The 17555-nt window shown below is 38.4% G+C and overlaps 1 protein-coding gene across 2 annotated transcripts in view; it reads right to left on the bottom strand.

The window, feature by feature from the left end:
• The window catches only part of TM2D1 (TM2 domain containing 1), a 49200-nt gene that overhangs the window by 23819 nt on the left and 7826 nt on the right, over nt 1–17555 (bottom strand). The window contains exons 3-5 of one of the 2 annotated variants that reach the window (XM_004699382.2): nt 16646–16754; nt 10110–10201; nt 2589–2662 (exon numbers count right to left, since the gene is read on the bottom strand). In XM_004699382.2, the coding sequence (XP_004699439.1) occupies nt 2589–2662; nt 10110–10201; nt 16646–16754 (275 nt within the window). The remainder of the gene's footprint in view (nt 1–2588; nt 2663–10109; nt 10202–16645; nt 16755–17555) is intronic. The other variant, XM_045292050.1, reaches the window with a different exon arrangement.

The raw sequence follows: 17555 nt of genomic DNA, 5'->3' as shown, positions 1-17555 counted from the left end.
AGCGGGGAGGGAGGGGAAAAATGAGGACCTAATGTCGGGGGTTTAAATGGAGAGAAAATGTTTTGAGAAACGATGTACAAAGGTGCTTTACACAATTGATGTGTGTATGGATTGGGATAACAGTTGTATGAGCCCCTAATAAAATGTTAAAAAAAAAGAAAAAATAATAATAATTTATAAATGATCAAAGATTCATGAGGGAGGGATGGAGGGAGAGGGAGGGGAAAAAAATGAGGAACTGATACCAAGGGCTCAAGTAGAAAGAAAATGCTTTGAAAATAATGATGGCAACATATGTAGAAATGTGCTTGACACAATGAATTAATGACATAAATGATTTTTAAAAATGGACAGTGAATAAAGAATATCTTGAAGTAGTAAAAAAAAAGAAACCTGTCTTATTTGGCTACAGTTGAAAGTTTTAAATTTTCCTTCCTAAGATAAGTCATACCTGTTAAAATATCTTAACAAGGAAAATTTACTACAGAGGGTCAAACACTAATTCTATCTCAATAACTTCAAAACATGGTAGACTCTCAGTCCCAGAAAATATTTTTTAAATCATTTTATTAGGGGCTCATACAACTCTTATCACAATCCATACACACATCAATTGTATAAAGTGCATTTGTACATTCATTGCCCCCCAGAAAATATTTAAGGAAAAAAACTATGTTCTGAAAATGTCAGGCATTCATGTACCAGAAGGCAGTGACTGAGGCAAATCCGTTCTAAGATTTAAATAAACCTTGTAGGTTTATTGAAAACAGTACCACTGAAGAAAGAACCTGTCTTCAAGACGTTACTTAAAAGGTTTGGTTTCAAAGATACTGAATTCTTGATATCTTAACTCAAAGAATCCCAGAAACACACTGAGTTCCTGTATCCTCAGTTAAATCGAGAAACCCTCCCGGGCATATGTGCATATGTACCTTAGCCTCTTCCTGCCTGCTTGCCTGTCCCACAACCAAGGCAGGGCATTTAGTTAGGCATATGCTTGCACATGAAGACAGGAAAATTCCAACTTTAAAACCACATCTTTTCCTTGTTTAATTCTGGTATCCAATTGGCCCATATGCTGCCTCCTCCTCACAGTATGGAGCCCTGCACATTCTTTATCCTGGATGTTGACTTTCTCTTACAGCATGCCGATACCACCAAGCAGACAGAAGGGAGGAGAGAGGCAGCATGTGAACGCAGAGCAAAACTGATGACGGTTTCAACGAATACAGACAAACTTGCTGAAGACATGAGGTACTCAACAAATGCTTGGTGAAATGCTGCTTTGCAACCTACAGTAATAAATTCCTCTTTTGTTGCTAACTGAAGAACCCACGTGAGCTAACCACCACTAAGTTCAGTACAGTCTAACAGAAAACATCTGATGGGGCTTTGAAATTCTTACAACAGCATTTCCTGACCGATGCCTGCCCTATGCCTGCCTGCAGCAGGGAGAAGGGGGCAAAGGCAGCAGAGGAGCAGAGCTGCCAGAGTGCTGAACACACTATTTGATTATAGAGATTTACTCTCAAAAGATTACACCCCAGAAAACCCTAGCACGTGCTAGGAGTCCAATTACACTTAGCACTGAACAACAACGTTTATATAAACAGCAAATCAATTCAAGTGGCCATGATTATCAGAGAAGCAAGTTTGGGAAACTTTATATCCACAACAACTTTAGAAATTCATAATATATATTAAAAGTATTCTGAATATATCATAAGAAAAAACTTAATTCAAAGTCATGCTTACAGATCATATTTGAATATAAAATCCTTCTTTAAGAACTGCCTTTAATACTTATCTATCTTGAACATTTGATGGTGGTTTGAGTGAAAGTTTCACAGAGAAGACTTGCTTTCCATCAACGATGTATACGTGTTTTGTTCATGGACACGACTTGAAGTCCCCTCGAGGTAACAGCCCTCTTCCTGCTTCCTTCTTTGGTGGCCTGTTTCCATTCATCCTTCTGTCCTGAACCTCCTGGCTGTGGGGATTTATTTTTAAGAAAAAAGTGTTTTTTGGTCCCCTTGAGCTGAATGTTTTAAAGAGTATGTTCCACTTGAGTGGAACTCTTCACTTTATAGTGTAAAAGTTTGATTTTAAGGTGCTCCCCAGGGGGAGGTTAAGTTCCAAGTCTGAAAGGTGTTTAACGGTCATAGTCTCAGGGGTACTTTCAGTCTCACTTTGACTAACAACCCTGTTCAAAGTTTGTTTTATAACCCATTCTAACCAGGACCTTCTATTGAGGTCCTGGGTTTGAGCAGTCAGTAATGGTGGTGGGCACCATCTAGTTCTTCTGGTCTCAAGGTAGTAGTGCTTCATTCATCCTATGGACTAATTGTTTACGTGCAGCCTTGATTTTCTTTTCCATTTTTTTCTTAGGGACTACTCATTGATAGAACATCGTTTAGGAAAGCTTCTTGAAAACATGGCAATAACTAGGTAGATCCAACATCTAAATAAAAACGTGAAACACATTCCTATCTGCTTTCCAAAATAAACAAATTCAAAATTTACTAGGAGATCACAGGCTCAAATTTGAATGTACAATTAGTTCATCTTGTTCAATGAAACTAACTTACCTGCATTGAAATAAGAATGAAATCAATTAGGCTTCCAATTCCACAAAACCCTACAGTACAAAACTTTAACAAACCTACAAAAGAAATAACATTATTTACAATTTGCAGTCTTATAAATAGTAAAAAAAAAAGGGGGGAGGTCACTTTTCCAGTAAATCATTATATCTACCATACTATTTTAATATAAAGAATATAAAACCAACACTTTGAAATCAAATATTAATTTGAAGATATGACAAAAATGTTAAGAAACATCTATATAGAAAAGTCACAAAATAATTTCTAATTTACTTCACAAATAAGTATTAGAAAGTGAAAGAAAAATGTAATGTAATCCTATAAAACTTCTAAAAAGGCTTAAACACACCTTTAAATCTCGGTAAGCTATGCTTTCAGAACATCTTTTAACCATAGTATCCTATTTAGATTTCCATATACATTTTCAGTCCAAAGTTTAAATACAGAAAGATTACCATGCCCACAGAAAATAAATCAGAATAAAACACTTATCTTCAAGTAGAATGCAAAACTTATTAGTAAACCAATTAGTTTGAATTTTTTTTCTCTCCATAGCAGCTCAGTTCTTTTCATCTCTTTAATCAAAATCACCAATTCTGTGCTGGGTCCTATATATGTTATATTGGCTTTGTTACCAACCCAAGAATTAAGATACTAAAATGGCTAACTGAGCACATAATCCAGGGTTTCTACAAAGATAATACTCAAAAATATGATGATGGAGTTTGAAGAGTCAGACATGATGGGGGAGAAGAGTGAATAATCTCTCTTCTATATTTAGACCTGAGATGCTTTTAAGAATCAAGATAACGAGTAGGAAACAAGACCTTTCATGGAAGGTAGCTCTGAACATCAACTACAAATAGATGTCAGCTGAAATCTTGAGAGTGGATGAGAACACCTTGGACATACATAAATCCTATTGAAACATGAGTGTACCGCATTATTTTTCTCTTAGAATTAGTCATAAAGCAGAAGAATAAGTATTAGGACAGCACATTTTGGGAATAATTATTAAACAATAGCTATGATAGAGAGTTCTGTTTTTTCATTGCCAGTAGAGATACAGATGAAGAATTTAGAGCCGTGCACAAGGTCTGGTGATGATTTGATAAACAGCCCTGCTGCTACACTGGGTACTCTAACTCATTATGATCATTGAGAAAGTCAGACTATAAATTCAAAGTCCTCAATGTAGCATCATCTATCTTAGCCTCATCTCTTGCTACTTCCTCTTTCATAGATTATAATCAAACAAACTATTCAATGCTATTTTCCAATGAGCCATTCTCTTCTGTTTCCTTCAGCCAAGGCTGTATTTTTACTAGATTCTTAGAGCCCTGGGGGCATAGTGGTTACACTTTGAACCACTAGGCTAACAGTCCCAAACCACCAGTGCCTCCTTAGGATAAAGATGAGGCTTTCTATGGGGATGAGCGATGGGGACGAAGGGGGATTCCGGAGTGAACTCTGAGGGTGGGTGGAGAGGGGGAGCACTAGAACTGATAGTGATTGCACAGCTCATTTTTAAGGTAGTATGACCATGGAGAGGAGGCTCTAAGACAGATGTGATGACTGTAAAACTCTGCTTGATGTGATTGAGTGATTGAACTGTTCAACTGTATGATATGTAAAGTAGGTGCCAATAAAGCTGTTGGGAAAAAAAAGTTACAGTCTCAGAAACTGGGGCAGTTCTACCCTGTCCTACAGGGTCACTCTGATTCACAATTGATTCAATGGCAGTGAGAGTGAATGGGTTTTATTCTGTCTTAAGCACAGTGGTGATGCTTTGGGTCAGGATTTGGGCTATTAATAATAGCAAGATGGGTGGTTCAAACCTACCAGCTGCTCCACATGAGAAAGATGAGACTTTGTGCTCCCATAAAGATGTAGTGTCTTGGGAACCCTATATAGGGATGCTCTGAGTTGGAATCAACTTGATGGCACTGAACTTGTTTGGTTTTTGGGGCGGGGGTTTTGGTTTATGCTCTTCTTTAAATGCTCGTCTGGACTCCACTCCATGCCTTCCTATCCTCTAGCTAACTCCCAATCATCTTTTAAAGCTTAGATCAGATGTTCCCACGTCTGGAAAATTTCCTTTAAAACTCCCAAGAAGAATTCACTGCCATTCCAGGGGCCCTATCACATGGTACAATTGATCATATATTTACTTGTCTGTTTTCCGTATCCTTCTGTGAGCAACCACACGTTAGGGCTGTGTCCTTTTCACGGCTGGTGTGATGCTGTTCTTAGGTGGCGCTGAGTGTGTTCTAATGCAGTGACCTGGGCACAACAGAACGAAACACTGCCTGACACTGTTCTTATGTTTGAGCCCACTGTTGCAGTCACTCTGTCAATCCACCTTACCTAGGGTCTTACTCTTTTTCACGGTCCCTCTACTTTTCCCAGCATGATGTCTTCTCTGACATGTCCAAAGTATGTGAGATGAAATCTCACAAGCCTTACCTCTAGCATTGTACGTAATGGAATACCTCATATAAAATAGGCAGGCATTCATGTACAACTATTTTTAATATGATTGAACCATTGGGTTGTATGATTTGTGAATTATATGCCACTAAAACTGTTTAAAATAAATAAAAGTCATTCAATTTGATTACTGATGAGAAACATCACATCAACCTTATTTGCAAACAAACTCTGATCAACTTGAATGCCACAAAGCAGCCCACATTCCACGCAGCCTTTATTAAGCCAAAACTGATCATTACTCTTCTGGCTTTTCAACAGCACACCAGTTTTCTTGAAAAGACAGGCATTTTTAAACCACCAAAAGTAGACTTTTATATACCTAGTGGGTTAACACATTGGCTGCTAACCACAAGGTCAGCAGTTCAAAACAACCAGTCACTCCCCAGGAGAAAGACAAGGCTTTCTACTCCTATAAAGAGGTAGGTACAGTCTTGGAAACCCACAGGTGTAGTTCTACCCTGTGCAACAGGGCTGCTATAAGTCAAAATCAACTCAATGGCAATGAGTGCGGTTTCCAGTTTTTTATAAAACAGATCCCATTTACTGTACAAAAGAATATCAGCTACAGGTTTGTTTTTGCTTCTTTTTTTTAAAGTTCTGATTTAAAAAATCAGGAAAGAGCCATATTTATTCTGAATCATTATTCTTATAGATACATTCTCTCAAAAAACTACACCGCCATATGGCTACATTAATACATCTCATGTTTAAAGTGTACTTTATTTTGGGTCTTAGTAACTTAAACTTTACAGTTTAAAAACACACATTAGTAACAGGATTTATGTAGCTATGAAATAAAAAGAACAGAGATTAATTTTTGATATTTTTTGCTTCTTTACAGGTTGGATCTTGCAAACATTTTTCTCCCTGCCTAACCGCTTTAAAGAATGAGGATTATTTGACACTGAGGCTGTTGTTTACCAAACCAGTGTTCTACAATGGTTTGGTAATAGTGTTCTTCTTTTCCTATTGTGTCTGCACCTTATCTTAGGAAAGTTTAACTTTGCAAATCCCTCAATTTGTCCTATAATATGTTGATACTGCAGACCAGTTCAAACTGGCACCTTCAAACCTACAAGGGCTAAAATAACCAAAGTTTAAGATCTGGGCTTAAAACACACAAAACTGTTATTCTCAATAATAATAATTTAAAAAATTGAAATGAAGACCACTAGGAAAAGAGATTATCTTTCCTGTTAACTGCCTCCAAAAGAGCTATTATCTCTGAGAATCCATAATCTTTTAATGCTACAAATGGGCAAATAAAATGTTAGTTATTGCTTATTAAAAAAACAGATGTTAACAAAGTTAAAAATATAAAAACAGATTGCTGTTCTACTAAGACTTTAGTGAAATCGGCTCTCACCTAAAGCAGCAGTAGTATACTGAACAATAACTCAATCAAGGTAATAAAGATATTATATACATGCAAGGGAGCTTCAACAAGTATGTAAAAAAATCCATTATCTTTTAATTCCATTTTTCCACAAACTCTTTGAAGCTCCTTTGTATAACTATATATACACACATATAAACTAGGAGTGGATGTATGGCAAAAAGAAATTTGAAATTCTTAGAAAGAGGAATTTTTCTAGAAGCTATTTTTAGATCTTACCAGATTTTATTCGACTCCTCCCTCCTACCTTCACATTCTCTTGTTTAATCTCAGGGAAAATTGATATAATGAAGCATTACGTGCAGCACTAAACTCCATAAACACAGTTAGTTGCACACCTGCATGATTTACATTATTTATGCTGTTCCTCTAAGATCCAGTGACTATATGCCATATTAAGGAAGTGCATTAAAAATCTGCACATAAATAGTACTGCTTTTAAGAATGTGGAAAAAAATTCTTAATAGGAAAAATAAAAATGCTTATTTTATCTGTAGCTACTTACACATTGTATTATCCAGTTTAGATATTTTCAATTGCTAATATTAACTTTTATAAACATAAAGTTTTTTTCCTCTTCCTCCATAATTTTTCACTGACCTCTTTCTTATTCCTTTCCCCTAAATCAAGTGTGTCTACCCTCTGGGTAGTAATTTCCTTTCCCATTCCTCTTTGCCGCTGAGTCAGTTCCAACAGTGACCCTACAGGCCAGGGTAGAACTTAGAACTTCCCCTTGAATTTCTCAAACTGTAACTCTTAGGAAGCCTCATCTTTCTCCATCAGAGTAGCCTGGTGGTTTCAAACTGCTGGCCTTGTGGTTAGGAGATAAACTCATAGCCAACAAGGTTCCTCTCCTACCCCTAGTAACCATCACATGTTTCTTTTAGCATGAAAACCTTTTGACTTTTTATAATACTGGTTTCATACAATATTTGTCCTTTCATGACTAATTTCACTCAACATAAGAGCATTCAAGCTTACCTATGTGATGAGGTGTTTTGCAGTGGTATCATTCTTTAACACTGTTATATTCCATTGTGTGTATGTACCAGTTTATCCTGTCTTCCACTGATGAGCATTTAGGTTGCTCCCACATTTTACTATTCTAAACAGTGCTGTGATGAACATGTGTGTACAGATGTCAACTTGTATTGCAGCTCTGATTTCTCTAATTTGTATACCAAGTACAGGGATTATTGGATCACACAGTACTTCTATTTTCACCTTCTTAAGGAAGTGTTATATTGGTGCCCAATCACCCAAAGGCCCAAATTGGAGTGGATAAAGAAACTGAGAGACCTGCTTTGGATGGCTTCCCCATTGCCCCTAGGAATTGGAGTGGGGGGAGTGTGCTCGGCTTTTCAATTTGGCAGCTCAGAGGTCTTTGGGTTACACTACATATGGGTTCAGCTGTGTTATGGAAACTATGATGGTTGCTATAATGAGTCCTATGGAAGTGTAGTTATTCTATCTTTCAGGCCAGGGATACTGCACCAATCTCCTTTCAGCTTCCTCTGACATCAGCCTCTCTCCATTCTAAGTCAGTTTCCACAAATCCTCAATGCTATCTTCTTGAAATATAAATCTGACCTTCACATTTCTCTGCTTAACAATTCATGCGGACACAGTTATGTCCAAATTCCATAGTCGTAGGCATTAAGACCACAGCTGTCCAGACAATTTCAGCTCCTCCTGAGAGCATCCCGCCTACAAAGAAAATAAGGATATAAACCCTTTGCTGTCGGGTTGAGTCCGAATCACCATAACCCCGTGTGTTATGATCCATAAGGTTTTCTTGGCTGTAATTTTTACAGACGTGGATCACCAGCCCTTTCTTTTACAGTGCTGCTGGGCAGGTTTAAATTGCCAACCGTTAAGCAGGCATTTAAGCACATGCCATTTGCACCATCTAGGGGTGGTATAGGGACCCTAAAAATGTAGTGATTATGTGTTAGGCTGCTGACCACCAACCACCAGCTGTTTAACAGGAGAAAGATGAGGCTTTCCACTCCTGTAAAAAGTTATCACCTCAGAAACTCAGAGGGGCAGTTCTACCCTGTCCTATAGGGTCGCTATGAATTGATATCAACTCAATTGCACTGAATTTGGAGTGTTTTTCATGGGGGGCCTTGTACTTCCTACAGCATGGACTGAATTATAAACTATTCTCCCAACACACACATTCTTTCTTCATACTCCTGTGCCTTATACATACTGATCCCTGTAACAACACATTCATCCTTCAACATCTAGTTCAAATATCATCTTATCGGAGCAGTCGGCCCTCACACCCCCACAGAGACTGAATCAGTCCCCTCTCTGTGTTCTCACATCCCTTCGCTATGGTTTTGTCCTAGTGCTGTATTTTAAACCAGCCTAGAAACATCTTTTTAAAATGTTTTATTTCACATTTATTCTCTTCCTAAGCCAATGTGCAAGGCGATCTTCATCTTCATTCCCACATAAGTCATTAGTAAGCAATTTAGTTACTCACTTGGCATTTAGAAAACATTGAATAAATGTTTGTTGATTGCATACATGAGTATAGATATTTGATGTTATAACCCAGAACTCCAGGTAAGGCTGTCAGAAACACACCTCCCCCTCCCACCAACCCCAAGTGAAGAATCCTTTTTGATTTCTGGTGGGTAGCAACATGGAAAGAATACAGGTAGCCGTTCCTTAGCTATCAAGCGGAGATCTATGAATGTGAAATCTGTTCGGCGAGGGCTAATACAGAGGCAAGCGCCACAGAAAATACAGTGTGATTTCTGGAGCCAGTTAGTGTGGGTTCATGTTCAGGTACTAGCTGAGTGTCCTTGGGTAAATCTTCTAATCTCATGACAATTTCCCTATCCAAAAAGCAAATCTAACAAGAACTATGTCACAGAATAAAGCCAGGACACTAGGGTGAGTAAAATCTTTAACCTCTTTGCGGACAATTTCCCTACTCGTTACAGAGGATGATAAAATCAGAGAGCTGCGGGGTTTAAATCAGGCTGGGCACAAGAAAATATTACTAAACAAATGCTCTCGCTAGAAGTAAATACATTTATAACCACTGGAAATTGCCATAAACAAGAGGACTATGCTAGGAGGCAGATCGGGGAGAGTGGCTCGATGGAGTAAACCCTCGGCTCATGCTGACCCACGTGGCCCTGCCGGTTACAGAGACAAAGGTGTCCGGGTAGAAGAAAAATCTTGATTTGGGAATGGCGAGGAAAGATGTATGTTTACTCACAGAACACACACTGAGAGGCCATGGCGGGTCTAGCACTAGCAGTGACACTGTAAGTCTATCACCTTCAGAAAACACCTACCCGGCGTGCAGCATGTTTTCATCAACGTGAAGATCCAGGTCAGTATCTCTTTTTCTTTATAAATCATTTTACTGTGGGCTCTTACACTTTTTATAACAATCCATAGTCAGTATTTCTTACCAAAGCATATTAATAGAGCTAACTGCTAGCTAGTTACAGAGAATTTCTAAACGTTAGCAATATGCTCAGATTTAATCTGTAAGAATATGACTTTAAATGTCATATTAAATGTAAGAATTTAACTAGGGCATATGTACCACAAGACTTTTTTTTTTTTAAATAAAAAATACTTACCTAAGGCTGGGTACCCAAGGTAAAATCGATCTGCTCCCAGCCATCCAAGAAAGAGAGACAGAGCAACTGCCACTTTATATGAATAGCCATTTCTGCACAAAATTAAAACCCACGGGTCAAAGTCATGTATTTCTAACATATGAACACTTAAGAAAACAAAACTGTTATTCTTTTGTTGACACATTCATTCTTTCACTGTGTTTTGGACATTCTTGCCCGGGTGGAGCTTACTATCTAGATGTGACAAGCAGTACAACACAAACATATTTAAAGAGGACGCCTATTCTATGTTAGACAGTTATATGTTAAGGGAAAAAGAGACAGTGGAGCACAGTATCTAGGTGACTCAGTGTCAGGGGCAGAGGTAAGGAACAGGCTGTACTTTAAAATGGAGTAACAAGGGTAAACCTCAATGAGAAGGTGCTATTTGAGCCAAGTACAGAGACGGTGAATTAGCAACCCTGGCCACTAAGAGAAGTGTGTTCCAATCAAAAGAAACAGGTAGTGCAGAAAGCTTAAGCGGTGTATATGGGGGCTATTCAGGAGGTCAGTAATGAGACAAGGGAAGAATATTAGCAAAGGAAGCTGGAGAGATAATGAAGAGAACAAGCAAATACTGCACAAGACCACTATTATAAAAAGCCAAGAAAAGATTTTCACATGAAAAGGAAATTCTTGGATGCTTAGCAGAGGTGGGGAAAGGGATAGTAACAGACTAGAGTGAAACAAGTGTTAACTTGGGTGAAAGGGAAGGCAATATACAGTAAGAGGGAAGTCAGACGAAACGATGGAGGTGAAAAATAATAATAATTTATAAATTATCAAGCGCTCATGAGGGAGAGAGGGAGAGGGAGGAAAGGGGGGGGGGAGAATGAGGATCCAATACCAAGGGCTCAAGTAGAAAGAAAATATTTTGAGAATGATGATGGCAACAAATGTACAAATGTGCTTGACACATGGATGGATGTGATAAGAACAGTTGGAGTCCCCAGTGAAGTGATTTTTTTTAAATAATAAAAAATAAATGATGGAGGCACAGGAAAATACTGGATCATTTAAAAGAGCTAAAGGAAACAGACAAATATTGTCATATGCACAATCCTACAATTGTGCTGATCTACAAGTCGATGCTTGGGTAGACATGCAGACTAAACAGGTAGAAGAGGGAGAGTGGCTGGATACCTACAGGTATATATAGGTTTGATAGAGGATATCTGTACATACTTATTTACTTTTGTTGAAACTATACTTATGAATGTGGTGAAGCATGCAAGGGGCAGAGTTATGAAAACTTCTTAGGCTTAATCAACCATCTTGCGGAAAAGAGCTGTTGGCCCTGGATGCCCAGTAATAGTCTCAGAAGACACCAAGGTCAATTGGTATAAATTCACAAAGGCAATATTCTGCATCCTAGTTTGGTGAGTAATAACGGGCTTAAAAGCTCGTGCACAGTCATCTAAGGGGCAACTACTGGTCTCTCTCCATCTGGAGGAAAGGAGAAGGTTTAAAATGGAAAGCCCCATGGAAACAGTTCAATGGAATAATGGACAATGTGAACAATATTTTCCGGAACTTTGAAAGCAGAATTAGCTGGTGCCTAGCAACCACTATTAATTACTCTGAAAAGGATCACACTAGAAAGTCCTGAAGAGAGTGAAATACGTAATAAAACTTGAAATTTTAAAAAAGGAACAGGCATACTGGTCATCTACTGGTAGAGCCCCCCAAGAAAGTGTATGTTCCTTAGCCACCCTTCAGGTCTGCAGTTGACCTCACCCTCATGTTTGAATAATCTACAAATTAAGAGCAAAAGGGCAGCATTTAGGAAAGGAAAACTTTCAAAGGGTTAATAAGGCAGGAAGTATAGAAACAGAAAATACAGATAGGAAGTGAGATAAGGACATTGAGGGCATCAAAGTGATAAGTTGAAACAAAATATGAATTGTTGAATGTGAAACCGATGATCTGCTCTCTAAATCTTCAACCAATTCACAATAGAAAGCGTAAAAAATGAAAAATTTTTAAAAAGGAATGCTAAAGCCCATAAAACATTTAAGTCTTTGCTTGTGCTTTCTGTGATACCCACCAATGTAATGTGATCTAGTCCAAAATCAATGGGGGATGGAGGGAGCTATGGACTGCCATGTGTGTGTGTACGTGGGGGGCAGGGAGGGACAGGAAAAATAAGTATTTAATAAACAAATTCAAACTATCACAGGGAGCAAGAGAGTTTTAAGGCTATTATAATAATTCTGGTAATAAATAATAGTGGCTTGGTCAGAAGGATAGTGAGAAGAGAGATCAGATTCTGGATATATCTGAAATACAACCAGCTGGATTTACTGAGACATGTTGTTGCTGTTGTTGTTGTTGTCAGGTGCCATCGAGTCGGTTCTAACCCGTAGGGACCCTGTGCACAACAGAACAAGACACTCGGCATCCCTGGCTCTAATGAGCACTCTGGCCGTCATTCTTCCAGGACAGATTTGTTTGTCTATGGCACTTTCAATATTCTTCTCCAGCGCCACTATTCAAATGCATCTTCTCCAGTCTTCCTCACTGAATGTCCATCTTTCACATGCACATGAGGCAATGGAAAATACCATGACTTGAGTCAGGCAGAACTTAGTCCTCAAAGTAACATCCTTGCTTTTCAACACTCTAAAGAAGTCTTGTGCAGTAGATTTACCTACTGCAACCTTTTGATCTCTTGACTGCTGCTTCCATGAACATTGATTGTGAATCCAAGCAAGACAAAATCGTTGACAACTTCAACCTTTTCTCCATTTATCATGATGTTACCTATTGGCCCATTTGTAAGGATTTTGGTCTTCTTTACATTGAGTTGTAATTCACGCTGAAGGCAGCAACCTTAGGTCTTCATCAGTTAGTGCTTCAAGTTCTCCTCACTTTCAGTAATCAAGGTTGTCATCTGCATATTGCAGGTGGTTTAAAAGCCCTCCTTCAATCCTGATGCTGCATTCTTCTTCATATAACCCAACTTCTCTGATTCTTTGCTCAGGATACAGATTGGATAAGTAAGGTGAGAGGATACAACCCTGACACATACCTTTCTTGATTTTTAAGCCATGCAGTATTTCCTTGTTCTGCTTGCACAACTGCGTCATGTTCAGTGTACCCCACTGGAATTAGAGCAGTAACTTCGAAGGCTCTTTGCCCCTCGCCCCCCCTCGGCTGTGGTCTAATGGACAGCAGCAGTGGGAACGGGCAGCCAACCCAATGTTCTTTGGTTCTTTCAACTTGAGATCTGCAGAGCGTGTTCTTCTTTGGCTTTCTATCCCTAGGTATTCACACATTTCACTGTAATACTTTGTCTTCTTAAAAGCTGCCTTTTGAAATTTGTTGTTCAGTTCTTTGACTTGTTTCTTCCGTTTTCTTTAGCTACTTTTAATTCAACAGCAAGTTTCAAGAGTCTCTTCTAACATCTACTTTGATCTTGTCTTTTTTACCTATTATTTTAGTGACCTTTGCTTTCTTCGTGTCTCCTGTAATTAGTGTTCAACGTGTTGAATCTTTTCTTGGCATGTTCTCTAAATTCAAGTGGGATATACTCAAGGCCATATTTTGGTGCTCATGGAATTGTGTTAATTTTATTTAATTTCACCTTGAACCTACATATGAAGAATTGATGACCTGTTCCACAGTTGCCCCATGGCCTTGTTTTGGCTGCCAATATTGAGTTTCCTCGTGATCTCTTCCCATAGATGTAACCAACTTGATTGCTGTGTACTCCATCAGGGGAGGTCCGCATGTACAGTGGCAGTGTATGTTGTTTTTAAAAAGTATTTTCTATGAAGTCATTCTATCATTCAATCTCCAGTTTTACTTCTATCACCAAAGCCTATTCTCCAACTACCATTTCTTTAGTTTCCAACCTTTGCATTCCGATCCCCAATAATTAGCAATGTAACATGAATGCATATTTCACCAATTTCAGACTGAGGGAGCTGGTAGAATTCTTTGGTTTCTTGATTATTAGCTTTAGTGGTTGGTGTGTAAATCTGAATGATAAGTGTATTAACTGGACTGCCTTATAGGACTATAGCTATCAGCCTACCATAGACAGCATTATACTTCAACAAAGAGCTTGAAATATTCTTTCTGATGATGAATGTAACAGATTCTTCTTCAATGTGGCACTCCCAACATAGTAAACCATATGATTATCTGATTCAAAATGGCTAATATCAGTCAATTTCTGCTCATTAATGCCTAGGATATTAGTCTTTATGCATATAATTTAATTTTGACAATTTCCCATTTACTGAGATTCATACTTCATACATTCCATGTTCCATTCATTAACAGATATTTGCAGCATTTTCTCCTTAGTCTGAGTCGTTCATGATAAGCCACTAAAATTACCCAAAACTCTCTTTCTTCGATCCAAATCATTATTTGAGTGTACTTTGAGCAAGCAGCTCTTCCCCAGTTGCATTTTGAATGACCTGCAACCTGAGGGGCTCATCTTCCTGTACTGTATCTGACAATAGTATGCTACTTATATGGCTCATGTGACAAATCCCTCAGAAATGCACAACCTACTCCTTCGTCATAGTCTGCTATGTTTAGTCTGTTTAGTCTCCACTGAAACCTGTTCACTTTGGATGCTCCTAATGGTATTTAAAATGCCAATGGCATAGCTTCCTGTATCACAGCATCATGCAAGCCACCAGAGCATGACAAACTGACAGTGGCGGTTATTGCAGTTATACTTAAATACTCACTACCCTGTGGTTTTCTGAGATGGTAACTCTTTACATGGGCAGAAAGCATCCTCTTTCTCCCAGGGAGCCACGAGTGATTTCCAACTGATGACGTAAGGATTGCAGTTTAAACTCGTAACCACTATACCACTTGGCTCCTTTATTGCAGTTGCATGCACTAATAAATAGGTGGATGCCTTGGTAGTCAGATATGGTTACCAGGCTTCAGTTTCTGGAGAATAAACTATGTCCCTATTTGCTATGGAGTTTTAACTAAGTATTAACACAAACAATTTGAAAAAAGAATATGCTAGCAGGGATAAGAGGAAAATGTTTAAACTGGGATGGGGACACCTATGAGAATTTGTCAGTGGGTGAATATTCAGTAGTGCCTATAGGAGACCAGATCACTGACTGGCATGTACTGAATATCCTGGTTTTGTGACTCTTACCATTATAGTTATCCAACAGTTTAATTCCCCTTGTTCAGATTCAATGCAGAGCAAGCAAATTTGATTCTGGAATTGTAGATTTTACTATAATGAAAGGCACAAGTTGGCCAGAAGACTTGGAGTATCTGGTTTCCTTGATGGTTATGTGACTTATCATAATTGGCATCAATGTCTTATAAGCATGAGTATGATTAGTGCAGCTCAGTCACACTGAGCCTAATCTACCCTGAGACACTGAAAGAAAAGCAGAGTTAAAGACCATTGTGGTGTCCCAGCAAAGGCAACGTGACTTGTGAAGATCCAATCTGAATGGCTAGCGACCCTTAACAGATGATGTTCTTAAAATGTCGCATTATGAACTATGGTATCTTGGACCAGCATTTAATATATTATTTGTATTTGAAATGCTAAAAGTAGAAATAGCATTTCTACCACACATTTTAAAATGGGCTAAATCATATCTAAGTACTTTGACAATAATATCTTTTAACAATTTTTATTTTACTGATGAGAAATTCTGGGCCCAAGAAGCTTAAATGATTGGTTTAGAATTACACAGTAAGATAGAATTTAAAACTCCTCATTAACTCAATTAAGTAAGATCATGAGAAAAGACTCAAACAGGTCTTTGTAATAATTCTAATAGAACTTGTAGAAGCAGACAAATAGAATTTCTTTGTACAATACAATAGGGCTTAAAAGAAGTACCATCAAATAAAATCTAACAATGTATAGTAAAAATAAAGTAGCAACAATTAATACGAATAAAACTAAGCATATTTTTAGTCCAAAGTAGAAATTTTACTGTAAAAAATAAAGAGCAAACCTAAAAGCCTTTTAAGCAGTCTATTCCTAGCATTTTTCTAATCTGCGACACTGATAACGTGTGAGTTCTGCTTAACATTATCATTCACCATCTGTATCTATTATAAAAAATGAAGTAGACTTTTTGAAATTCCCTTAATATACAAATGATTAACAATAACTGGTGTTCCTCTAATCCCACAAGTAGATAATTGCTTAGCTGTGCTCTAGAAATCCCCTAAATTCTGAAAACAAAATTATTTTCACAATTCATTTGGTGACATAAACTGAGATGAATTAACATGACATCAGCTCTTTATAGTTTTATTTACCTCATTTTTACTGGGGTAAAAATTACATTTATTAACAGCAACAACAACAAAAGAATGTGACATAAAGTAGAGGTTTCCTAACATAAGGGGAAACACCAGCTCTATTCATTAGTGCAGGACGTTCCCCACAAGTTAGCCCTTTATGTCTTCATCTCATGTAATGAAGGTAACCATAGACAAGGAGTCTGTAGGGTTGCAACTTAAAGCAGGAATGTACTTACACATTGCGGCAGGGTATGGGCTTAAGAAAACCAACTTCGCTTCCAGTAAAATGTGTTTCATTGCCACTGGAATCCTTGCAAGTTATGTTGGGTGCTGGAAAACACGGAACTGAAGACAGAAAGTTAAGAAAACATTGTTTTTTTTCTGTAGGAAAGATATGCAATTATGTTTAAGATTAGCAAAGTACATAAAAAGAAATACAACATTGGGCCGGCCCCAATCCCAATTGCGGGGACACCTACCCCTCACCCCAGAAGAATTTATTTCAGAGGACGGCACTGAATCTGCAGCTCCGGGAGAGGGACATGTCTGATCAGAGCACACAGGAGCGGATGAAGGGGGAGGAAGAGAGAGTGGAGCACATCCTGGCCCACCAAGCCTTGAGGACAATATGCACGCTCAGAGCAGCCAATCCATAGAGAAGACCACATGGCTGGCACCACTATGAGACACAACATCCCTCACTGACCCATAGCCCTACAGGGGACAACACTGGAGACACAGTGTGGGAATTCCGCCCGATCTGATCCCACCACACCGAGGCAAAACACTAAGGGCGTGGAACAGAACAGCAAGGGGAACAGAGCAACGAAGTACCCAAGGAATACCAAAAATAGACTTTGGGGGCAGGACTTGGCACCCCATCAGACTCGACCAGAAAACACTCATCAAGGCCAACAAACAGTCCTTGAACTAACTACAAACTTTTTTTTTTTTGGCTGTTGATGTGTTGTGGGTTTTTTTGTTGTTTTGGGGGGGGATGTTTTGTCATTGGCTTTTTGTTGTTGTTATTGTTGTTTTGTTTTCTTTCGTTGCTTGGTTTTGCTCTGTCTTGTTTTTGTGCATGTTATTATCTCCGCAGGTCTATCTAAATAAGATAGGCTGGATGAACAATCTGGAGGAGAAAAC

Source organism: Echinops telfairi, unplaced genomic scaffold, assembly GCF_000313985.2.
Source record: "Echinops telfairi isolate 266 unplaced genomic scaffold, ASM31398v2 ScPeMD7_443;HRSCAF=831, whole genome shotgun sequence".
NCBI lineage: Eukaryota > Metazoa > Chordata > Mammalia > Afrosoricida > Tenrecidae > Echinops > Echinops telfairi.
Note: the sequence above shows the minus strand (reverse complement) of the source record. Positions and strands in the feature narration are given on the sequence as shown.